The sequence below is a fragment of the Leucoraja erinacea genome, chromosome 20 (genome assembly GCF_028641065.1).
Source record: "Leucoraja erinacea ecotype New England chromosome 20, Leri_hhj_1, whole genome shotgun sequence".
In the NCBI taxonomy this organism is placed as follows: domain Eukaryota; kingdom Metazoa; phylum Chordata; class Chondrichthyes; order Rajiformes; family Rajidae; genus Leucoraja; species Leucoraja erinaceus.
The window spans coordinates 12,823,316-12,849,507 of record NC_073396.1 but is presented as its reverse complement, the minus strand read 5'-3'; the positions used below and the strand labels follow the sequence as shown (position 1 = coordinate 12,849,507).

The 26,192-nt window shown below is 41.6% G+C and overlaps 1 protein-coding gene across 2 annotated transcripts in view; it reads left to right on the top strand.

Moving 5' to 3' along the window:
- The first annotated feature begins 3,285 nt into the window (after positions 1–3,285).
- Positions 3,286–26,192, top strand: part of usp31 (ubiquitin specific peptidase 31) — an 84,010-nt gene continuing 61,103 nt past the window's right edge. Inside the window, exons 1-2 of one of the 2 annotated variants that reach the window (XM_055651284.1) lie at positions 3,286–3,844; positions 4,179–4,888. In XM_055651284.1, coding sequence (XP_055507259.1) covers positions 4,187–4,888 — 702 coding nt within the window. In that variant the 5' untranslated portion in view covers positions 3,286–3,844; positions 4,179–4,186. Of the gene's footprint in view, positions 3,845–4,174; positions 4,889–26,192 lie in introns of both variants that reach the window. The other variant, XM_055651283.1, reaches the window with a different exon arrangement.

Here is a 26,192-nt window from a genome sequence, read left to right as displayed (position 1 = left end):
GAAGGGTCTCAACCCGAAATGTCAATGAAGAAGGGTCTCGACCCGAAGTGTCACCGAATCCTCTCCAGAGACGCTGTCTGTCCCGCTGAGTTTCTCCAGCATTTTGTGTATATCTCCCACTATACCTTTCATATCCAAGTATCTTTCCAAATGATTTTTAAACATTGTAATTGTATTTGCCTCTACCACCACCCTCTGTGTAAAAAAAAACTAATCTTTGATTTCCTTTAAATGTCCTCCTTTCACCATCACATATGTCTTCGAGCTCTAGATTCCCATATTCTGGGAAACAAATGACATCTGCCATAGCTACACTCATAATTTTATAAGCCTCTATAAAGTTCATCCCTCAGCCTTATAATGAGAACAATCTCAGTCCATCCAATGTCATCTATCTATCTATTTATCTTCTATCTCTATACTATTACTAAAACTCACATCTTGTCCTCTTCCCGTTTGCGTTGTTTTTAAATTTGCGCAAAAACGGTACCCAATATCGCTAGGATATATCGCCACCTTACTCACCGTCCTCCTGCTCCAAGTGCACCAAATTGTGTTCTGATTACAAAAGTTATGAAGGTTTAAATATCGTGAGATCAGCAGATTGGTCTTCTCGCCTGTCAGTTACCATGAAGGTAACGCCTCTTCCGGCACCCACTGTCAATCACTGGGGTGAGGAGAATTAAAACCCCCGGAGGCGGGGCTGAGTCCAGAGTCCGTCAGTGAGAGAGTCCAGAAGCCGCGAGTGAGAGAGCCCAGCCCCCCTAACCCATGAGCCGTCCGGCCCGAGAGCCGCACACACAACCTCCCCCCCCCCCCCCCCCCCCCCCACACCCCTCACTTCCAACCCCTCCCGACAACCCCTCCCCCGGGTTGGACTCACCCAGGAAGATTGTTCCCGATGTTAGGGAAGTCCAGGACCCTCTCACAGCTTAAGGATAAGTGGGAAATCCTTTAAAACCGAGATTAGAAGAACTTTTTTCCCCAGAGAGTGGTGAATCTCTGGAACTCTCTGCCACAGAGGGTGGCCCTTGTGGCTAAGGGGATCAGGGGGTATGGAGAGAAGGCAGGTACGGGATACTGGGTTGGTTGATCAGCCATGATCATATTGAATGGCGGTGCAGGCTCGAAGGGCCGAATGGGCTACTCCTGCACCTAATTTCTATGTTTCTATGTAACCCCTCCCCCTTCTCCCCTTCCTGCACTCCCCCTGCCCACACACCCCCAATCCCCTCCCTCCATGAAGAGGAGGGGGAGGGAGTACTGGGCAATGAGCAGAAATGAGTGGTGGAATATTGCGTTGGGGAATGGGTTGTGTTGGGGGACCAGGCCTCCCGTGTGTCTGGGACCCAACGGGTCCCACTTAGTCTAGTCTGTTTATAACTGCAATGCTCCAATTCAGGCAACCCCCAGGTGAAACTCTTCTGCACTCTCTGGATTGCTACCACATCCTTCCTGTATGGTGGCAACCAGAACTATACACATATCAAATGTGATCTAACCAACATTTTGAATAGATGTAGCATGACATGCCTTGGCCTACGAAATGCAAATATATAAAATGCTTTCTTCATTTTTCTATTCTCCTGCACCCTAAGATTCCTCTATACTATGCTCCCAAGGTCTCCACCCTTAAAATCTTCACCACCTCACATTTCTCTGGATTAAAATCCATGTCCCATTACTTAATGGGCACGGACTTGTAGGGCCGAGATGGCCTGTTTCCGTGCTGTAATTGTTATATGGTTATATGGTTAATCCAACTTCCCATCTGATTTATGTCCTATTGTATTGTTATATAGACTTTTCACTATCTGCGACACAATCAATTTTTATGACGTGCATATATAGGCACTGATTTCTGCAACACACCACATAGACTTCTACTCAGAAAAACACTTACTCCTCACAACCAGCACCAGCCTTGGGCCATGAACCAAATTGTGGAATAAGTTTGTCAACACACCTCAGATCCAAAATTAACTAGGTAATGACTCATCCATGCCTTCATCTCCTCCCGACTAGACTATTGCAACTCACTTCTCCTTGGCATCAGCTCCACCTACATCAACCAACTCCAACTGGTCCAGAACGCAGCCACCCGACTCACCACCCACACCAAATCCTGGCATCACATCACTCCAGTCCTCAAACAACTTCACTGGCTTCCCATCTCCCACCGGATCACCTACAAAATCCTGATCCTCACCTACAAGGCCCTCCACCATCTGGCCCCCCCCTTATCTCACTGATCTCCTCTCCCCCTACCAACCCTCACGGTCCCTCAGATCCACATCAGCCAGTCTCCTCTCCATCCACAAGTCCAACCTCCGCAGTTTTGGGGACAGAGCCTTCTCCAGGGCAGCTCCCAGGCTCTGGAACTCCCTCCCCCAACTGATCCACACCATCTTCCAGTCCCGCCTCAAGACCCATCTCTTCACCTCTGCCTATCCTTAGCCCCATGTTCCCCTCCCTTTTCATCTGTGCATTAATTGCCTCGTATTGTGTTTTGAATTGTATTCTGTCTTTACTTTGTGTACTAGTCATGTCCCTACTATTTATTTCATTCCCCTTACATGTTTTTCCTCTACCTGCCAAATTTTTGTAAGGCGTCCTTGAGACTCTTGAAAGGCGCCCATAAATAAAATTTATTATTATTATTATTATTACACGAATAATACAGTAGTTAACTAGGAGACAGCGATTTGTAGTTGATGGGTACTAATTAGCCTGTTGCAAGTTTTCAAATTCAAAATACATCAACACATTGGACAACATTTTATAGATTTGGTGTCTGACGATTCCAGTTCAGGTGCAAGGTCTCAGGCCTGAAACGCCGTTTCTCTTTCCACACGGTGCCTGATTTGCTCAATCTTTAAAACATTTTCGTTTTCTTTCTTTCTGAGATTTCCAACGTTTCCAGGAGAATCGCAGTACTGGTTTCTCTGCATTAAAATTCCCCATCGTGAACAATTGCGAGCAAGAGTATCATCTAAAAATCCTACTCTCGTAACCCCTCCCTTGTGGAACTAATCAAACCTTATTGTGTTTTTTTTGCTTACCTTTAAATCAAATGCCGCAGGGAGGGGCAGATGACTGACACCAAGTCTGCCCAGTCCAAAATGATGGAAGGGGCGTGATAGACAGCAACGATGTCGAATGGAAAAAAAGACCTGAACCCAAACAACCAATGGGAGTGGAAAGAGGGCGGGGCGTTGGCTGTTGCCATGGTGACGGGCGGAGGACGCCGCCCACCAGAGGGCGGGAGAGAGAGAGCGAGCTCGCGAGCCAGGCCGTCCGAGTGATGGTTGAGGAAAGTGGGTGGGCAGCGGCAACAAGGGCCGTGCGGGCCAGCCGGGATTAGTGGCGGAAAGCCAAAGCGGAGGGAGAAGGGCCGTCTGCTTTCGACACAGGCTGGGGCTCAACAAGATCCTAGTGGCGGCGGCGGAGAAGGATAATGAGGCAGGCGCAGGGCGTCGGCCCGGACAGCGGCCGGCAGCCCGCAGGCCGCGGATTCCTGAGGAGCTCCACTTAGATTCCCCGTCGGCCTGAGAGAAGGAGGGCGGGCGGGGGAGTGAAGAGAATCGAGAAGAAGTGAGACGCCGTCATTACGAGCCCGCCTGTTTCGCGGGGCGATGCCGATCACCGGCCGATTGAAGGAGCGGGGCCGCGGGATCCGACGGCGCCCGATGGTTCCGGCGTCTCTTCACTGAGGAGAAGCCGCCGCCGCCGGGAGCGAAAGACAGCGCTGGGGTCAGCGCGGGGTCAGACCCGGGGAGGTGCACGCGTAGTGGGCAGCTCGCTGCAAACATCACCGCTCGCCGCTGCAACTCTCACATTCACGGTATTGCCTTTAAATCCATCATATCGCATTTTTTTTTAAAGGAAAATTGGCACATTCCATTTCGCAACTTGCACTCCCACTTATGTTTCCGTTTATATCTTGGGTGCTTTTTTCGTTTCCGATTTCTGCATTTCGCAACTCTCTCTTTGCGCCGAAGAAATTGTTGCTTTTTATCACAAACGATACGATTGCAAATGAGGTAGCATTTTGCAATTATTGCATCTTTAAAAAAAATGTTTACATTGAAATTAAAATGCAGAATATTCCTACTTTTTTCATTAACATTTTCGGGGAGTGTTAACTTTTAAATTCGCGTTGTTTGTTTTGGAGGGAGGCGGCAAGATGTCTAAGTCGGCAGCGAAAGAGAAGAAATCATTCAGCAAGAAACTTTTCAGGCGGGGCTCGGCGCGCTCGGTCGGGAGTTTCATGAGCCGGGTGTTGAAGACTCTCTCCACCCTTTCGCACTTCGGCACCGAGGAGTCAGCCGAAGATGAAAAGGACGACGGCGGCTTCAAGAACTTCCGAACGGCGGGGGCCGGCGCGGCCATGGGCATGGGGATCGGATTGGGACCCGGGGTCGGTGTTGTCACCTCGGCCTCATCCATTATCATGATGATGAGCGGCGTCAACCACCATGCCATTGCAGGTCGCAGCGACTCGTCCGACAGTTGCTTTTCGCCGGCTCCCGGGGATCGCTGGCAGCCACCGGGAGTGTCCGGCCTCAAAAACCACGGCAACACCTGCTTCATGAACGCCGTGTTGCAATGTCTGAGCAACACCGAACTCTTCGCCGAGTTTCTCGCCCTGGAACAGTATCGGGACTTGGCGGTTAGCGGCCCGGACTCTCCCAAGCCAGGGGACTCCCGGGGTCGGGAGCTGGAGGACGAACAGCTAGAGCAAGATAAGACCTCCAAATCGAATGGAGTTTTATACCGATCCAGATGCCAGTCAGACTCCCGTGGAGAAGTTACCGAACAGCTCGCTTCCTTGGTCCGAGCCCTGTGGACTTCGGAGTACACCCCGCAACTGAGCCGGGAGTTTAAGGTAGGATTATTAGTGCTGGAGATGTCACAACTTCTGTCGCATTATGTGTGCCATGATACTATTTCTTTTTTTTAGGAATATGGATCAACACGAAAATAGTGTATGTTGGAAATCTGGTGGAAAATAGAAATACTCGGTTAGACAGCATTGTGGAGAAACAGTTATTGACCTTAAGGTGGTGTTTTTCCATGTACAGATGCTATCTGAGTCCCCCCCCCCCCCAATTTATTTTTACACGCCCGACGAAATGCCAATTGGGTAGAGTTGGATTTAATGCCTATTTTTTAACTTCAAAGTAACTGGTACCAACTTTTCCTCAGTGGTTAGCAGTCTTGTCTTTAGAATTTAATCCAATTCAAACCTAATTCCACAAACTTGAACCTCAAGTGCTGCTTGCCTTTCAGCCGAGGTTGTGTCTGCAAAAAATCCCACAGAATTATTTTGAAGATGATTAGGGAAGTTTTCTTTCGTGAACCGTTCAATCATTTTTTTTTCTCATTGGGAATTTCTAAAATAAATGACATGTTACTTGTTTTTGTCAATTTGTGCTTGGGTGTGAAGATAATGATTCTTTGGAATCTAGAACAGTGGGTCGCCTTTTATACAATTAAGCATGCCTATTTAAAACCAGTGGGGATTTTTTTTTCTCTTGAAGGTTGAGTCTTTGGAACTTTTTGCAAAGAGTAGAGAAGCAAAGTCTTTAGACAGTTTTAAGGCAGAGGCAGATATAGTTTCTTGATAAACAAAGTGATTAATTATTGGGTATAAGTGGCAAAGCAGAGTCAGATCTTAAGCAGGCGTAAGGAGCCGAGTAGCCCACTCCAAATCCCACAAACAGTAACATGTTGTGGACTTTTGCAATGTTTACACTTCATTATGCTTTGCAATATCATGAGATTGCTGCATAAATGCAACTTGTTCTATTAAGAATATTTTTGAAAGACAAGGTTAACAGGGTTTATGATGCACTTGGAAGGGTATAATTCCAGACATATTCCATTGTATTTATACTATTTGATCTTTATTTTAAAATTCTGGCCACATGCTTTTGATAAAATTGGCCCTGCAAGGCTGCTACCTTCCATTTTGTTCTGTTTTTCTTTAGTTTTAAGTCTGAAACTACAGCATAGTTCACTTTCTACTATTATCAAAACAAATATCCTAATGCTAATTTAGATCTTCCTATTTTCACATTCAATGGAGATAATTAAATTACAACCGCCACTAAGCACTAGAAATGAAACATTGGTTGTAAAGTGCTGTGAGATATCAAGAGCAGGAGATGGGTGGTATATCATTTGGAATCACTTCAAATTAGTAATTTGAAATGAACTTCCTTTTGTTACTCCATTAATTGGTGCTTTTTGTTAAGCAAGATTTGTAATCACGGAAGGGTTGGGAACTCTTGTACCTTTAAGTTACAAGAATCTTCCTAGGTCAAATATAGTGTCTGTTAATTACAGATTTATGAGCTTTTATTAATATGTGGTGAGCAACTAAGGAATATTAAGATTTCCTGCATTGGAACTGCTGTTAGGAAGATTATATGAAACATTTGTAACTTGCAAAGGTTATGTACGTACAGCAGATTCAGAAAATTTTCGATGTCTTCCCGAATCTCAATTTTACACACGGCTCCATGCTTGAATGCATCTCATTAAATATCTACAGAGCTATACTGAAATAATTCTGGTGTAGGAAGGAACTGCAGATGTTGTTAAATCGAAGATAGACAAAATGCTTGAGTAACTCAGCAGGACAGACAGCATCTGGATAGAAGGAATGGGTGATGTTTCGGGTCGAGACCCTTCTTCAGACTGACAATCTAAGGAAAGGTCTCGACCCAAAATGTCACCCATTCCTTCTATCTAGAGATGCTGCCTATCCTGCTATTCCAACATTTTGTGTATCTGACATTTGTTATCAGATTAACATAATATTCCTTGTGGCCATGATCATAATAATCTAACCCTTCTAGTTTTTCATTGTTTTGATAGTTGGTCATACAGTACGCCTCTCCACTATTAGTTAGCCTGGTGGGATTGCACATTTTTTGCACAGTGGCTAGCTACAGTACTCGATCTGCAGGTAGGGATGTTAGCAGGTAAAAATGCAGGAGGGTTTTGCTAATGCATGCACGCATGTAGTAGAGTAATGTATGTAGTTCTTTTGCAGAGTATCAAACAGGATTTTGATGAGTGGAGAAAATCAGTGCAATAATGGAAAGGTTTTGTTCTGGGACTTCTGCTTAGTGAGTGTGTATAGTGTGTAGATAAAGAGGCATGCTATGGCATGGCACCCAGATGTGTAGAACAGATGCCATGTCAAGTGAGAACCATAGAATGTTTCTGCATCCTGGATGGCCACTGGTTAAGGAAATCTCTCATCAGCTGGAGAAGTTTACAGTACTGGCTTTTGGAGCTTGAATATTAGTGGCTGACACTGTTGCCCATTTCTACTCTATAAATGACATATTGCAGAAAGTGTCCTCTCGCAGTTGAGAGTGCAGTGCCTGACTGCCAGACAGACGAAGGATCAGATAAAAGGCCTGTCCCACTTTCACGACCTAATCCACAACCTTTTTTACTCATGGACATTTTTCATCAGGCTAGAATAACGGCCCAACCTACTTGATGCCACGAGTACCTACGACTAGCATCACGGCCTGCTACGACCTCCTATGACCTTGTGATGACCATGCTGCTAGTATGAGTCGAGGGCAAACTCGGCAGAGGTCGTGAATTAGGTCGTGAAAGTGGGACAGGCCCTCAAGTAAGTGGCTCATGAGACCAATGAGGGCATCTTACACTCTCACTGGTATTCCAGAGCTCTCACTTTTTTTTCTCTGTTTGCAGACAGGCAACCTAATCAGCTTTGTAAGTTGCCAAATGACAGTTTAGGTGGTCATTTAAGGTGGTCGCCTTAGAATGACACGTGCGATAATGTGCTTGGACGAAGTGCGTAGTTACCTGTCGGATTAAGCTGAATGAAGCATCCACATATTATTTCTGCTTCAAATAAAGTTACAAACTAAACATATTCACCGATCAAGACATGACATATACCACAATGACACGCAGCAAAATTATAATACAGTATCTCAACTCTTTTTACACGTTGCAATGAATGCAATTTCTATTATTTATTTCCACTTCCAAACAAAAATGTGTTTGGATTATTCAGCGTATGATCAACCTCGGTGAGACCAAGCGCAGGCTTGGCGATCGCTTCGCCCAACACCTCCGCTCGGTTCGCAATAACCAATCTGATCTCCCGGTGGTCAGCACTTCAACTCCCCCTCTCATTCCGAATCCGACCTTTCTGTCCTGGGCCTCCTACAAGGCCAGAGTGAGGCCCACCGTAAATTGGAGGAGCGGCACCTCATATTTACACCCCAACGGAATGAACATTGACTTCTCCAATTTCCCCCCCCCCCCCCCCCCCCCCCCTCAACCTTCACATCAAACTGAAGAAGGGTCTTGACCCAAAACGCCGCCTATTTCCTTCGCTCCATAGATGCTGCCTCACCCGCTGAGTTTCCCATCATTTTTGTCTACCCATTCACACAAGTTCTGTTATCCCACTTTTTTCACCCACTCTCTACACATTAGGGTCAATTTTACAGAGACAAGTAAACCTACAATGCCAATGGGTCTTTGGGATGTAGGAGGAAACCCACACCCTTGCAGGGAGAATGTGCAAATTCAACACAGACATTGCCAGAGGACAGGATCGAACACAGATCTCTGGCGTGTGAGGCAGCAAGTCCATCAGCAGTGCCATTATATTTTGTTTTCCAACGCACAAATAATTATACGTTGATAACTTTGGTTACTAAAAAAAAAGTAACCTATCCATTTTCAGTCTTAAATCTCTAAGTGACGCTTTGTTCCCCTTTACAGCTACTGTATGCTTTAATTCAGTTCAAGACTATGGGCAGTACATTGGCTGTAAAGTAGTTGCTTAAAAGTGTCAGAGACCCGGATTTGATCCTGAAAATGGGTGCTATCTGTATGGAGTTTGCTCCTTTTCCCTCTCCTGTCAATCACACCTTGAAGGCCATGCTCCTTCTGGTGGGAGTGGGGGAGGGACTATAAAATCCAGAAGTGTGGGCGTGGCTCAGTCTCTGCACGATGGAGAGGTGGGAGAAGTCACGACTCGCTTTCTTTAGTTGCCTTGCACACTGCTTGAAATGGTATGAATGCACTTGAATTTGGTGGCCTTGCACCCGGCTTGAAGTGGTAAGAAACTGCACTTGAATTTGGTGGCATCGCACGAGAATAAATTCGGCCCACAATGTCCATACTAGCCCCCTGGAGATCAATCCCTTAGCCCGCAACACCCATACTAGCCCCCCCCCCCCCCCCCCCCCATTGGCTGCCAATATTGGAATTGTGGGTGACCAGCCCTCCCGTGTGATGCTGGGACCCAACGGGTCCCACTTAGTCTAGTATCCATATATAAATATACACTGTTTTGTTTTCTCGTTTATAACATTGTTTACAGAGTACTATGTTTACATATTCTGCTGTGCTGCTGCAAGTAAGGATTTCATTGTTCTAAAGGGGACGTGAGAGAATAAAACACTCTTGACTTACGTTGCTAATGTGTGGGATAGAACTAGTGTATGGGTGATCGGTGGTTGGTGTGGACTCGTTGGGCCGAAGGGCCTGTTTCCACGCTGTATCTTTAATTTAAACTAAAAACACTAAAACCAGGGGAAATTAAAGAAGGGTCTCTACCTGAAATGTCACCCAATTCTTCTATCCAGAGATGCTGACTGCTCCATGGAGTTCCCCCATACAATTAAAGCATGGAATAGTCTTCATCCTACCATAGTTACCCAACGAGACACAATTACACTTATGGTAGCTCTTTTTTTCCCCCCAAGAACCCTATTTTGCTTAAGTCCAAGTCAAGAGAGTTTTATTGTCACGTGTCCCAAATAGGACAATTAAATTCTTGCTTGTTGCAGCACAACAGAATATGTAAACATAATACAGAACAGGATCTGAAGAAGGGTTTCGGCCCGAAACGTTGCCTATTTCCTTCGCTCCATAGATGCTGCTGCACCCGCTGAGTTTCTCCAGCTTTTCTGTGTAACCACAGGAGATAAATATTCAGTTTGTCTATATACCATCCACAATATATATACACAATAAATAAACGGATAAAGTGCAAAATGGCACGGTTTTTTAGGTCGATCGGCGGCACTTTAGGTCGCCATTGGCACCCGGGCAACTGTTAATTTCGAGCCCTGTATTGTGTTCTGAATGCTGATGGAGGAGTGTTTCCCCAGGGAGAATGAAGCCAAGACCAAGTGTCATGGCTGAAGAGTGTGGCTGTACAGGGAGAGAAGCAATAGGGGGTAGTTACAGGGAGTTCTATAAATAGGGGAGCAATCATTTTTTATGATGCAGATGGGACTTCTGTATGCCAGACTGCACTTTAAGACTGGTACTAATATAATTTCGGGCAGGTTTGTGACTGATGTTTAAATGATCTTGACAGGGTTCTGAGAAACTGAGCAAAGATTCAGTAAAGAGGAGGGCTGTGCTGGCAATGAAAGTAGAAATTTAGTTAGTGAATTTGAATGGCTGACAAAGTAAATGTTTGAAAATAAACAAAACGGGAGACTGGCTGTACTTAGTATTAATAAACACCTAAATGCGAGGAGTTTAGTGATCATGGTCAATTAACAAAATGCACCAATAGACTTATGTGAGTATGATATTTTATCCATTACTGAAACACAGCGCCGTCCATAATGTTTGGAACAAAGACCCATCATTTATTTATTTGCTTCTGTACTCCACTATTTGAGATTTGTAATAGAAAAAATCACGTGGTTAAAGTGCACATTGTCAGATTTTATTAAAGGGTATTTTTATACATTTTGTTGTCACCATGTAGAAATTATAGCTGTGTTTATACATAGTCTCCCCCCATTTCAGGGCACCATAATGTTTGGGACACATGGCTTCACAGGTGTTTGTAATCGCTCAGGTGTATTTAAATTGCCTCCTTAATGCAGGTACAAGAGAGCTCTCAGCATCTAGTCTCTCCATCACATTTGAAAACTTTTATTGCTGTTCATCAACATGAGGACCAAAGTTGTGCCAATGAAAGTCAAAGAAGCCATTATGAGATTAAACAAGAATAAAATTGTTAGAGACATCAGAGGTAGAGATGCTGCATTACAGCTCTAGAGACCTGGGTTCAATCTTGACTAAGGGTGCTGGCTGTACAGAGTTTGTACATTCTCCCTGTGACCATGTGGATTTTCACCCGATGCGTTGGATTCCTCCCACACTACAAAGACTTGCAGGCTTTTAGGTTAATTGGCATCTGTAAAATTGCTAATTATCCCGAGTATGTAGGATAGCGCTATTGTGCACGGTGATGGCTAGTCAGCATGAACTCGGTTCAGCCTGTTTCCATGCTGTATATCTAAAGTCTAAATTCTGTGGGTAACTGTAGAATTAACCCCAGTACTCAGCGATGAATCTATTGCAAGTGATCTAGTATCAAAGGACTTTTCTAACACTAAACAACAGTATTTCAACGGAATCAAGCTTCCCAATGCATCATCCTGCTTTTTCCTATTTTCTAACTACTCCCACCTCTGACTGAGCCTTGTTGCAATACATCCCTCCGCAGTACTTCATCATACTCTATGTACAATGATCTGATTGAATAACTGACCTCAAAGACCATGCATACGAAAACAGTGCTGTCTCCATTTTCCAGCAAGAATAACTACACAGTGATCAGCTGCAGCCAATGCAACTCTGGAATCAGCAGAGGAGGATTCTCGTGCTCTACCAACCGAGCTGAGATCACGTTCAGTCAAAGCTATAAACTTCCATGTTGCAATGAGCACCACATTTAGTCAGATGAGCAGGTCTTGCTGCTGGTCTCTAAATGTTTGAAGAATTTGTCAAATTTAAAGATGTCGGAAAAGCATTTCACAGAAATTAACAAGGTAATGGCAAAGCAATAATGATTTTATTAATTCAATGACCGATATAATTATTTAATAAAATAAAAACCATGCATAAATCTTCCAAAAAACTGCCGAAATGAAACTGATTTAGTTGATATCGTACTGTAAGGAAGCACATTACATCGACATATTGGTGCTAAAGACATTTCCCATAAATGCTATATTAGACCAACAATAAATCTAGCTGAACTGCTTACCAGTAAATTTTCCTAATTAATTAAAAAAATGCCTGGAAAGACACACTAACAGAATTGGAACTGAAACAGATCTCGCTGGAGACAAGAAAGCAAGACAGATGATAATTGCTGCAATACATCCACATCACTCATGTGGTGCAGTATTTTAAATGGTTACTTAACAAGCTTCTTGCTGCATGAGAAAACAAGTATAATATTGAAGGTAGACACAAAATGCTGGAGTAACTCAGCAGAACAGGCAGCAACTCTCGAGAGAAGAAATGGGTGATGTTTCGGGTCGAGACTGATGACAGGGGAGGTGGGCGGGACAGATAGAATATAGTCGGAGACAGTAAGACTGGTGGCAGAACTGGAAAGGGGAGGGGATGGAGAGAGAGAGGGAAAGCAAGGGCTATTTGAAGTTAGAGGTCAATGTTCATACTGCTGGAGTGTAAGCTACCCATGCGAACTATGAGGTGCTGATCCTCCAATTTGCGTTGGGCCTCACTCTGACTCTGCCCAGGACAGAAAGATCAGAATGGGAGGGGGAGTTAAAGTGCTGAGCAACAAGGAGATCACGTAGATTAAGGCAGACTATGCGGAGGTGTTCAGCGAAACGATCGCCGAATCTGCGCTTGGTCTCGCAGATGTACAGAAGTTGACACCTGGAACAGCAATTACAGCAGATGAGGTTGGAGGAGGTGCAAGTGAACCTCTGCCTCGCCTGAAAAGACTGTAGGGGTCCATGGATGGTGTCGATGGGGAGGTAAAGGGACAGGTGTTGCATCACCTGCAGTTGCAGGGGAAAGTACCTGGGATGGGAGTGGTTTGGGTGGGAAGGGACGAGTTGACCAGGGAGTTGCGGAAAACAGGAAGGGGTGGAGATGTATAATGACATTGGAGCAGACTTCTGTCAAAAAGGAGCTGAACTCTTTTTGTCAGCTTATTGATTCAACATACACAACCAAATGGCTCGATATGAATTTTCCTTCCTCTTTATCCTTTCAATGCAGCTTCTCTTTAGTGTGGGAGATTGCAACCTTCACGTGGTCCGCCCTGTTTCGACGAATGCAATCAACTTGGCGTGCACAATCAAATAAGATGAAATAGAACAAGTTGTCCGACAACTTTAGGCTGTGCATGCCATACTCACGAAGAAGAAGGGTGGCACAGTGGCATAGCGTTAGAGCTACTCCCTATAGCACCAGAGACTTGGGTTCGATCCTGACCACGGTGTGCTGTCTGTAGGGAGATTATATGTTCTCCCCTGCGTGACCTACGTGGGTTTTCTCCGAAATCTTCAGTTTCCTCCCACAATTAACGTACAAGTTTGTAGGTTAATTGGCTTGGTATAAATGTAAAATTGTCCTTATTGTGTGTAGGATAGTGTTAATGTGTGGGAGTCGCTGGTCTGTGCAAATTTGGTGTACCAAAGGGTTTGTTTCTACGCTGTATCTCTAAACTAAACTATCTGTTTTCCTTCTGTGGATTTATTCCCACTGGGCAAAATACTTTGAAGTCTCCTACACTCCAGAATTGCATCTTTCCACGTTTAAGTTTACTGCATTGAAACGATAGGCCGTATACTCCAAACACATTGGTCAAACAGGAAACAACAATATAACAATATAAGAATTTTGAATCTTCTATTATGCTGCAAAACAAGCAGATTATAGAGGTGACCTGGTCTATATACAGTCAAAAATCCTTAACCAAGCAGAAATGACAAAAAAAAACCTCAGCACAACATTCTCTAATGGATTAAGCTTTTGACAATGTGTACAAAATGATTATATTCAACTTTGTGGCATCACTGTACACTTCTCATGTTATTTTACAATCCAGTGGACAGATTAGTCAGAGATAACTGTTTTATAATAACTCGGAATTACATAGAAGTTGCTGCAAAGTAAAACATTGCAAGATGTATTTGTCAGGTATAAACTAAAAATTGAGGAGAGAGGCAGAGATGCTCAAAGAGAGAAAAAAAAATGCTGAAATTTTGTCCACTAAAGTCAACAGGCAAAAATAAACTGCAGCCCAGCAAATTGCAAACTCAACTCAAAGTTTGCCAACCTTCAAGACATGTTCCAAGCACATACACCAATTCTTTTCAAATCTGATGAGGATATCCACTTCTATCATTCTTTCAGGCAGTGAATGTCAGATCCTTACAAACCTTCTGGATAAAATTATTTTTCCTCAACAAAGTTGGAGCTACACCTCACACAAAAAAAGATGATGGGGGTTGATGGATACCCAAGTTCCTCAGGGCAATGTCCCAGGTTCAACCATGTACAGCTACATCATCAGCGGCCCTCCTTCCAATCCAAGGTCAAAAGTGAGAAATTCATTGATGATTTCACTGTGCTCGGGTCCATTCACCACTAGAGAGCAAATGAAACAGTCCATTTCTAACACGGAAATGGCTAAACATTTTAGGTGTGGACTGGTAAAATGCAAGTAACATTACTGCCACAGAATACCAAGAAAATACCACCTCCAACAAGTGAGTTTTACCAGCTATCTTTGATTTTCAATTGTATTATTATTGGCGAGCTTCCCACCCATCAACATTTTAAGAATCACCATCAATCAGAAGCAAACTCATCTGAACCAGGTCAGTTCCTGGATATCCTCAGAGCCCTGAAATAGGCCCACATAGCACAGAAGTAGGCCCACCCAGATCAAGTTGCTTAATTATGACTTCAGGCATGCTGGCTTTCAGTCAGGAAATTAAGTATAGAAGGTGGAATGTTACATACATGACGTTGGCAAAGTCGTATTTGAAGTGTTATGTACAATTTTGGTCACCAAGCTATCGGGAAGATGCCATTAAGCTGGAAAGAGTGCAGTGAAAATTTACAAGGATGTTGCCGAGACTTGATGGCCCAAGCTATTGTGAGAGGTTGGGCAGGCTAGGACTTTATTCCATGGAGGGCAAGAGGCTTGTGGTCATCTTATAGAGGATCATAAAACCATGAGGGAGAATAGATGGGGTGAATGCAAGGAGTCTTTTTCTCCATGGTAGGGGATCAAGCACTAGAGGGTATTGGTTTAGGTTGAGAGGGGAAAGATTTAATAGGAAGCTGAGGGACAATTTTTCCCACAGAGGATGATGAGTATACAAAACAAGCTGACATATATAGCAGATATAGACAATGGCAGTGTGATATTATTTGGAGAATGAAGATAACATATTCTTCACTCCTAAATGTGCAGTGCGTTGTCTGAAGCTCAGTGGGATGGGGGACTATATATAAACACTGCGGTAATTTCTACATGGTGAAACCAAAATGTATAAAAATGGCCTTTATTAAAATCTGACAACGTGCACTTTAACCACATGTGATTTTTTTTTCTATTACAAATCTCAAATGTGGAGTACAGAGGTAAATAAATAAATGATGAGTCTTTGTCCCAAACATTATGGAGGGCACTGCAAGTCATTTAATTGCTGCTTAAGACTGAAATCCCATTTGGAAAACGATTTGCAAACTAATGATGGTACATTTTGAGCTTAGCTGATAGCTACATTATTTATTACCTGTGACGCTGACTAAAGTCTGGCCCATTGTTCAGATGCTTGGGTGCAGCAGTAATCAATTTTCTGGTGTTGAATTATAGTTTGGATTGTGCTCTCAGTTATCTTTTAGTATCTTTTAGATATGCAACACTTCTCTCCAAGTTCTGAGTTGGTTCACCCATACCTACCCATTGATTGTGCATCTGTTGGCGCGCTTCTGGTATGCCTTTTGTCCTGTGTCTGCAAAGAGATGTGAAAGTGAAAAGGTTCCACCTGGTCCCTCAATGCTCCCAACCCCTCCTCAGTGCTGTGTTCAGAGATGTTGTGATAGTTGGGCAGTACAGCTAAACAGTTAGATGTGGTACTGCATTTGTCTATAATAATTATTGCCGTGGCTTTCCATTTACAAAGGTGTGATTTGTTTTGGGGTACAATTTTGTTCATGTTTTACTGTTTAGAATGATATTTTCTATTTTGAGAAATCTACTTGTGGAACTTGTTTGGGTACTTTAACTTCCGCTCCCCCTCTGTTCCTTTCATGATAAGTTAGTCATATACATGGCCTCCCAAGTGAAGTAAAATAGAGGAACATTGCTGTGTTTGAACAAAGGTAATTGGGTGTTTGAGTGATGATTTTATTTGTGGAATGGGTTGGATTAACTATCTCCGTTTGTCTCTACTTAGGATGTCATAAATATTGCGCTCGCTGTCAGCAACATTTTTCTGAAATGTGGTCACTGCTTAATTGAGGAAATTTATGTTTCCTGCAGTTATTATTTAAAATATAAGTTGTTGAATGAATATTAATTACACCACTAGCAGCCCATCCTGCCTGACAGTTACATCAGTAGCAGCCCATCCTGCTAACACTCTGTAGACGGAACATGCCCATTTGATCAAACCAATGGTAAATAAAGGGCTTATACTTTTGTTATCTCAACACTGAAACCAGCCCGTCAGGGGGATCATGAAGTTCTGTGCAGAGAATCAAATCCACATCATTCTAATGTGGAGGTTTCTGTGCAGCAAAGTAATTTTAAGTGTCCTGCCATTGTTTTATACGTGTGTAATAAATGAGGACTGGCAGTATATTACAGTATCAACAATTGTTTTAAAAAAAATGTATATTTTATTTTATTAGAAGTAAGTACAATCATATGGCACCAAAGTGCCTAATATATATTTTCATAATACATTTTATGTACAGCTTTTTTTTGTTATATTAAAGAAAGATTAGATAATTAGATAAATTAGATAGTAAAGGATAGAAAGACGTGAGATATATAGCGTGTGAAGAAAAAGAAAAAAGATGAATGAGTGAAGAAAGTTGAGAAAAAGAAAATATAAAAAAGAGAGTAAAACATAAAATAAAAAATTTAAAAAAAGTAAGGAGATCATTGTTTATAATCTTGACCAACCCTCGTCCAGTCCTGAAACAGTTATTTTTTACAATTGTGTTGCACCATATGATTCCAAAAAGACGACAAATGGAGACCAACTCGTTATGAATTGGTCTGATTTATCCATTAGGAGGAATCGCATTTCCTCAAGATGTGCGGTGTCCAACATACTTGCAATCCACATTTTAAGCGTTGGTATTGATGTATTTTTCCAAAATTTAAGTATTAATTTTTTTGCTATTATTAAACCATAGTTAAAAAATAAATTTTGAGATGTGTTCAATTTATTCCCATCTTCCATTACGCCAAATATAATCATTTCAGTATTAGGTTCCATTCTTATCTTAAATAATTTTGTAAATATTTCGAAAATATCACTCCAAAATCTATAATGTTTTATGCAGGAAACTAAGGAACAATTGTTGATCACCTTTTAAACCACCAGCGAAGCAACTGATTTAAAATGAATGTGACATTAATTTCTGATAAATTACTGGTGATTTCAGGATAAATTTCACGCATGTTGCAGTTCCCAGTAAGGAATATTTCAAAAAAATTATGAAAACCAATAAGTAGGTGAAAATGAACAAGCGAAGGCTTGTATGCCAACTCTTGTGACAGTGAATTGAAAAAGACTTGTGTCTCTTGAAAGAGTATTCTCTTGAATACTCTTGAAAGAGTATTGTGTCCATTTGTTTCTGTCAAATGTCATTGTGTGCTCTTCATTCATCCTAATGTTCCTTAAGCTGTTTACCTGCACAAAGATTGCACACATAGCAACAATCAGGGTGTTGGAAAAGGCCTGAGTTCTTCCATCATAAGCATGGTACCATGAGGATTTGAGTGGCCATGGTATCAAATTCTGTTTACGCATCATAACTGCGTTAATATCATTGAGTCCTGTCCCTTCAAGCCGCCATTTTCACCTTTCCTCCCCGCTCCACCATTGTTGTTCATTGAAGCCATTAATTTGGGAAGAGAGAGGTAACCCCCAATTTCTTATTGTATCTGTTAGTTTGGGAGAGGGGGGGGGGGGGGGGGGGGGGGGGGGAAGTATTCTTGTCCAGTTCATAGGACACGGGCATTTTCAGGGCTTTGACAAAAGTATAGGACCATCTGCAATGTGCCTGATCTTTTTTTCAGCAAAAGAAGTGAATTTCCTTTTAAAAGTAATAAATCAACATTTTAATTATGAGAAAATTTCTACTTGTTCTTGGTTGACATTTTTAACCAGTGCCCTGAAATTCTATTTAATACCAGGGAGTTATTTTAGCGTTTAAACACCCAGGCTGGTGCTCGTGTTTCTCACTTGGCTTGTTCACTGCCCCTCCCTGCACTTTGTTTTTTGGGAAACCTAATGTATTTTTGTTCTGTGGAAAGACTTTGATTAAGTACATGTGGGCTGGAAATATTTTGCATCATTTTGCAAAATAGTGCTATTATTGATACTGGAAATTTTATTTTTTTCCCTCAAGTGTTCTTATTTAAATTGAGGGGACTGATAACACGCAAGGCTGATTTTTAACTTGCATGGTTGAATCTGGAAAAACCCCTTGGGTAAATATTTACATTACTGTTAATTTAGCTTTCATAGCATAGCCAGGCAGATATCCTGAAAAATACCATCACTGAATATCATGATAGATTCTGTCTTATTTTAAAGAGTTTGTTAAGTTTGTAATGTGAAATGCAAATTTGTAATGTAACTCAAGATGGAGCATAGTCTAAAATTAGTCTGGACTGAAAAGCAGCGGGATCATTATTTGGGTATTCATGTGTCTGCTCCTATTTAAAAACCATAACATTAAATCTCAGTGCTTCCTTTTAAAAAAAAAAAAAAAAAAGTTTTCTTTTCTTTCTTTTGGATGCTGTAAAAATCTTTATTAGTGTTTTTGAATTCAAAGATGTTGAATTTACATTTTACATGGTCAGAATTTGCAGATCATTGTAATATTCCAAGGTTGCTGATTGAGCACATTTTCTCTCTCTTTCTCTCTCTCTTCTCTCTTCTCTCTCCCCTCCCCCCACCACCACCACCACCAGGTACCTACTCTCCCTTATTAGTGACATTGAAGTTTAAATGGCGCAAGAATATTTTATGATTAAAACGTTTGCTTACAATGGACATGGACAGGCTTTCTCTTCCATAAATAGGTATGTGCCGAATCCAAACAATATCCACTAGATATTCTTGGCCTCACAGTTCAGAAAGTACTGAATCCAGATAGTCATTTTTGGAAGTTGAGTGAAATGGGTATGGGTTACTCTTATGCAAAGTAGTCATCCTAGGCCTCGTGTATGCTTTCTACCTAAACAGATATCTCAAGGCAAAGGAGATGTTGCCTCTGTGAAATCATCCAAATCCAATGGCAGGACAAGTGAACCCCGTCATCTCCCATCCAATATTCCCAGTGTCAAAGTTGTAACTACACTTAGACAGCTTCAATGGATGGGTCACCCAGTTTGCACATCTGACATGAAACCCCCAGAACATGCTGAAACTCTGCCATTCCAAGAGATTACCAGAAGTGTTGGGGAATTACTTCAAGAATATTCTCCAAGACTTCATGGAGAAAAAAAAATCTCCCATTATATCTGACTTGTGGGAAGGCCTGGCTCATGACAGTTCCAACTGCAGGCTGAGAAGAAAGGCTGATTATGGTACAAATGCTGCATAATTTCAGCAATATGGGTTTCATCACAATGTCGGGTTAGCTTTGCGTTAAAGTTGTACATTTTCATTGCGACAATGTGAAATTTCCCCCTGTGTGTTCTGGTTTGCTCCCGCAGCCTTACGATTGGTAGGTTAATTGGGTACTGTAAATAGGTATGTTACAAAACCTACCTGAATCGTCATTGGGAATCTGCCCACAGCCATGTCCGCGATTTTGGCGCTGTTTGGAGGGGGCGGGTTTAAAACGCGATTTTTACTAGGCTGTACTAATCGCAGATGTTCAGCCTAGTAAATCATTAACGAAAAATCGCTGCAAGACCCGGTCGCAAAAGGTATTATTAGTTTTATAGGCCTCGATAATATAGTTATAATAGTTTTAAAATTACTGTCTCATTCCGCAACCTCTCGCAGCCCCAGGGTTTTATAGAGCAAACAATTAAAGGTATGTACCTTATTTTTACATTAAATGGGGCATATATATAACCCTGTATATCAAGTTATCTATAGCGAGTAGTTCATTTTGGGCTTTTTATATCCCGCAGTATTTTTCTCGGCATTTGAGGGCACAAATCCAGCGCGATGTCAACGTTCTAAACCAGCGCGTTCACATGAACCCACTAGAAAGCTGATTTAAATGGGCATTTATTTACAGCAATTGAACACTAAATTCCTTCCATTTGGCCTATAAATTAATGTAAATTAGATATAAAAATCATGTTATATTGTGAATTATCTGTGAATAATCTTTGGACACTTAGGCTATTTAAAAATGTTAATCTTTCCTTAAGAAATGGGCTTTTGACTGTCCAAGATCACAGCTTTTTTGTAATGTCCATTGAAAATCAATAGGGAACAAGATGCTAATTTCCGAGTATGAAAATGGCCATAACTTTTTTAATACTTGAGATATGAAAGTGAATTTGGTGTCAAATTAAACTTATTGTTATGCTTTATCTGATGGGATAAATTGCAGACTTGATTTTTAAAATCTCAAAATTTTGTAACATTGCTACTGTAAATGGTTCAGTTGGAAGAGAATCAGAGGCAGTTGATGGGTGTATGAAAGCGAATGGGTTACAGGGAAATGGGCTGAAAGGAAATTCTATGAAAAATTAAGATAATTTAAGTGATAAGGGAACGATTTCATAGGAATCTGAGGGGCAACTTTTTCACACACAGGTTGGGTATATGCAATGAGCTGCCAGATGAAGCAGTTGAGGTAGGTACAATAACAACATTTAAATAGCGTTTGGGAAGTGCATGGATGGGAAAGGCTTGGAGGGATATGGGTCAGATGTGGATGTATGGGGCATTTTGGTCGGCATGGGCTAGTTGACCAAGGGGCCTGTTTCCATGTTGTTTGACTTTGACTACTACTGGCAAAGATTTTATAAGCTGATGACCTCCACCTAAATCATGGGAAAGTATGAGTTTGCCTCCCTTCTCATTGTCATATGGTCACCTCTGCAGATGGAGAATGTAGGATGTCTAAAATATAATATTCTATAAGAATTGATCTGATGGTAGCATAACCTATCTGCACTCATTGTGATTGGATCTTCACTTTTGTTTCATGAGGATGTTATACAGTTATTTGTTTTGATTCTTCTGAGCTTTGGTGCTACTGATACCAGGGTAGCGACAGTCTCTTAAGTTACTTGTTCTTTGTGTAGAGAACGGTGCATCAGAAGAGACATGTTTTTTAAATGTGCTATATAAATAAATGTGACTTGACTTGATGATCCTCTTGGACACACATGTTTACAGTATCAGTGCAGTTTTGTAGGCTAGCTCGAACAGAGCTTCCTTAAGCTCTGCTCTGCCTGTCCTTATTCGTTGAGCTAACCAGCGATCTTGCTGTTGCCCAATGCTCTCTAGCAACTTTACTATATCCATTGAATTCTGGGTATATCCATTTTGTGCTGAAGTATTGAGACTGCTTTATTTACAGTGAACTTGTGGAAACCATATTTAGGATGTGCGAGTCATATGTTAGTTTATTCTTGATTGCAAAATTTACATTTTTGCTTAATCTCTACGTGTGAGAAATACTTCATTCTGTAAAGAAGTAAGTGGTGTGAAAATGTTTTTGTTCTATTCATAAGGACTCATTTGTTCCAAGAAATATGAACCCGTTTAAACCAGTGCACGATGGAAAAAGAATAAATGCTTAAGTATAGTTTTTTATCACCACATTTGTAAATTTTGCATGTATAGTTATTGCAGTAGTATCTTGAATTGGCTGACTTTATCATTATATTTTTCAGATTATTTACCATTTTCCCTCATTGTATTATTTTACCCATTCTCCAACACTATGCATCTCGTTGGTTCTTGCTTACCCTTTCTTGTTATTTTATTAAGTATACGTACAGTTTAATTACTGCAGTAATGAATGCGCAAAACTGAGTATTCTTTCTTTATTTGAGTAGGTCTGTTTTATTTCTTAGCCCCTGACAAGTGTGTTAACCATAGCTCAGCAGAGAGCACATTAGCCTCCAAAACCAGAAGCTTGAGTGCAAAACAAAATCTAAACACAATGCTGCAGTAACTCAGTGGGTCATGCAGCATCTGTGGAGGACATGCATAGGTGACGTTTTGTCGACGTAGATGTTGGGACCCTTCTTGAGATTCGGAAGTCTGAAGATGGGTCCTTGTGTGAAACATCTCCTATTGAGTCTGAGGAAGTGGTCCCAACCCGAATGCTGCCTTTTCCGCTGAGTTACTCAGGCTCTTTGTGTTTTACTCACGATTGCAACATTGCAGTTCCTTGTATCTTGTAAAAAAAATCTAGGCTAGATTTAATGAACTAGTGTTCAGAGGCTTGAAGATGTGCTTGAAACTCACCACGGCAGGTGGGGAATTAAATAGAAAATTGCACAGTTTAAAACACATTTGCTGTTGTCCACCATTCATCATTGGCTGGTTTGACTAGTATATATCCCTAATGAAATGGGGATCACTCAAAATGTTCTTTTGAAAGATTGTGGAATCTGAGGAAAAGAGACAAATTGGATCTAAAATAGAGATTAGTGATAAGAAGCTAAGGTCGATGGTTGAAATGTATTGCCAATAGGGTTTTCACATTGTTCCTTGATTTTTTACTATGAATGTTAATTATTTAGATTTAAACTTAAGGAGCATATTAAATAAGTTGATACAGAAAATGGTCAGAGTTAACAGTGAGGAGGAAAGCTGTAGACTACAGGAATTTATACATGGTTGGGTCATTTGGGTGGTAAAGTGGCAATGGAATTTAATCCAGAGAAGTGTGAGGTAATATGTTGGGACATTGCATCAAGACACGAATAGGAGATGTGGAGAAACAAAGGGAGTAAGAGACCATAGATTCTTAAAGTAGCAGGCCAGACAAATTATATAGTTAGAAAGTCATTCCAGATGCTTGCCTTCATTTCCTTGCTTAGAATGTAAGAGCAGGGTAATGCTGGAACTGCACACAACAGTAATTAGACAACAGCTTGTGATTGTGTATAGTTCTGGTTACAATATCACAGGAAAGACATGATTCTGCTGGCGAGTGTACAAGAGAGCTAAAGGATGTTGCCAGGTCAAGAAGACCAGCTGCATGGAAAGACTATATAAATTAGGGTTGTTTTATTTGGGACAAAGCTGGCGTGTATTGTTACATGAATATGTCAGCCAGCTTCCATCGATGACTTGGTCTAGAATAACATTTAATGTGAAAGGTGTATTTGTTTTCCTTTCACCCAATGAAGCTGCGTGCTCTTCTGGGGCTTTAAATCTATTCACACAGAATAAGGGCTATTTATAAGACACTCAACATCCTGAATTTGGTATTTTAGTGGAGTTTGAGCTGAGGGATAAAAATCCTTCTCACATTCCCATCTTTCATCCAACAGAATAAGTGCAACTGAAGAATATCGATGGTTTCTCGAATGAGGCAACTATTTGTCAAGCCTTGCAAAATAAAAGGAATTTGCTCTGCTACTGGACAATACTTTGAATCTCTCCCCCTTTTGTTAGGCTTTGGTATTTTGTTGTGCTACGAATTGTCATTCGCTCTAAAATTCTCTAATCATGATTCTCAAGATGGCTTGGTCTAGGTTACTTTTTGCTTCATGAGTAATGCTACCATCTCTCTCACCCCAATGCGCACAAGAAGCACTTCGCTTACGTTTGTAAGTACAAATCAATCAGTCCAGTTCCTTGGCCCGTTTCCTATTATACAAAAATATCTGTTTTCTTGGTGTTTCATCATGTTGCCTTTGGTTATTTTGCCAACTGCCTGAAATCTGTTATTGAATATGAATGAATGAATGCCACTCTATTGTCACATGTGACAAGTCACAGTGATATTATTTGTTTAGCGCACCCAAAGTATGCAAAGAGTCGTCACATAAAGGGGGCCGACAAAGTTACAAAGTATCGCGTGCCAGGGCTTCCTTAGTCGTTTCCCCCTCCCCCTCACAGCGGTTCCTTCAATCACTGAGAACGGTTCCTTTAATTTTCTTCAGCTAGATGTAATTTTGAGATACTTCTATTGTATCTCCACTTCACTGAGGAGAACAGTTGCAATTCCTCTGATCTACTTACATCCCTGCAATTTCTCCTATGGAACTATTGCAATAGGCACAGCATGGTGGCGCAGCAGTAGAGTTGCTGCCTTACAGCGCTTGCAGGGCCAGAGACCCAGGTTCGATCCCAACTACGGGTATGTTCTTCCCGTGAGCTTGTGGGTTTTCTCCTAGATCTTTGGTTTCCTCCCACACTCCAAAGACTTGCAGATTTGTCGGTTAATTGGTTTGCATAAGTGTAAATTGTCCCTAGTCTGTGTAGTGTTAATGTGCTGGGATTGCTAATCATGTGGACTCGGTAGGCTGCGCTGTATCCCTAAACTAAACTAAACTAAAAGGAAGTACTGTATAGTTTTCAACACTTTTGTATCATTATCCATTTGTATGGCTATCAAATTGGATGTATGACTCTAAATGGGGGGTGCAATCAACTTTTTAAGGAGTTCCACCTCCAGGACCAAGAACCACAAATCAAGAGTAAATATATGTCTGTGATTTTTGGCAGGGCAGATAGAAGGTAAGAAGAAAAGCTGAAGATTCATATCAGCAGTATGAGCTTGTCATGGACAGAATTCTGACTTTTAAAAGTTAATTTGCAGGAATTGTTGTAGGAAGATCAGCATTATTTGTCACCCCTCTGTACCCTGAGAAATTGATGATAAGCTGCTATCGTGTGAGTCTGAAGTAATTTATGTATATGCCAGAATGGGTATGGGAACAGTTGGGCATGTTAAGCTATAAGGCAATCTAACAACTTTATAGTCCCAGTGATTCATCAGATTGCCATGGTAGGGTTTGGAGCAGTTATCTCTGAACTGTCGGTCTAGTAATTGACTTTCAATGCCCAGGTAACTCTGGTACTGACAGGAAGATTCAGCCAAAGGTAGAAACTGTTCTTCTATTTGAAAAACAAATTCCTTGTTGATGAGTCTGGTTACACTGATTGTAGGTATCACCATGATTAAGATAAACACAGAAAATGCTGGAAATGGCCATCAGATTAGGCAACGTGTGTGATGAAAGACACAGAATAAACATTTCAGAGCATTGACTAATAAAATTGACATTTGGACCTGAGGAGCTAAGTTTTTTCAGCACTTTGTTATTTCAGATGTGCAACAACCAGTTTTGACTTTTGGATAGTAGTTAACGTACTGGTGTACCATCCAGAGATGGTATTGGTCCTGAGGCAAGAGTTCAGATCTTATTGTGGTAGTTGGGGAATTTAAAATCAAGCAACTGAATAGTAAAATAAAGTTATGGAATAAAAAGTTAGTACTTATAATGGTACCGACAAAACTACCGAATGCTTTAAACTATGTCATTATAGACAATAGACAATAGGTGCAGGAGTAGGCCATTCTGTTCTTCGAGCCAGCAACGCCATTCAATGTGATCATGGCTGATCATCCCCAATCAGTACCCCGTTCCTGCCATCTCCCCATATCCCCTGACTCTGCTATTTTTAAGAGCCCTATCTAGCTCTGAAAGCATTCAAAGAATCTGCCTCCACCTGAGGCAGAGAATTCCACAGACTCACCACTCTCTGTGAGAAAAAGTGTTTCCTCGTATCCGTTCTAAATAGCTTGCTCCTTATTCTTAAACTGTGGCTCCTGGTTCTGGACTCCCCCAACATCGGGAAAATGTTTCCTGCCTCTAGCATGTTCAAACCCTTAACAATCTTATATGTTTCAATGAGATGCCCTCTCATCCTTCTAAACTCCAGAGTGTACAAGCCCAGCTGCTACATTCTCTCAGCATATGACAGTCCTGCCATCCCTGGAATTAACCTTGTAAACCTACGCTGCACTCCCTCAATAGCAAGAATGTCCTTCCTCAAATTGCCTTCCTGGTGAGAAAATGTGTCAATCTGGCCCATTGTGCCTTAATTTCCAACTGTCACCAACAATTCTGGGTCTGATAGGGATGGACCTGATGTCACGAAAAATCGCCTCAAACCTGTTGA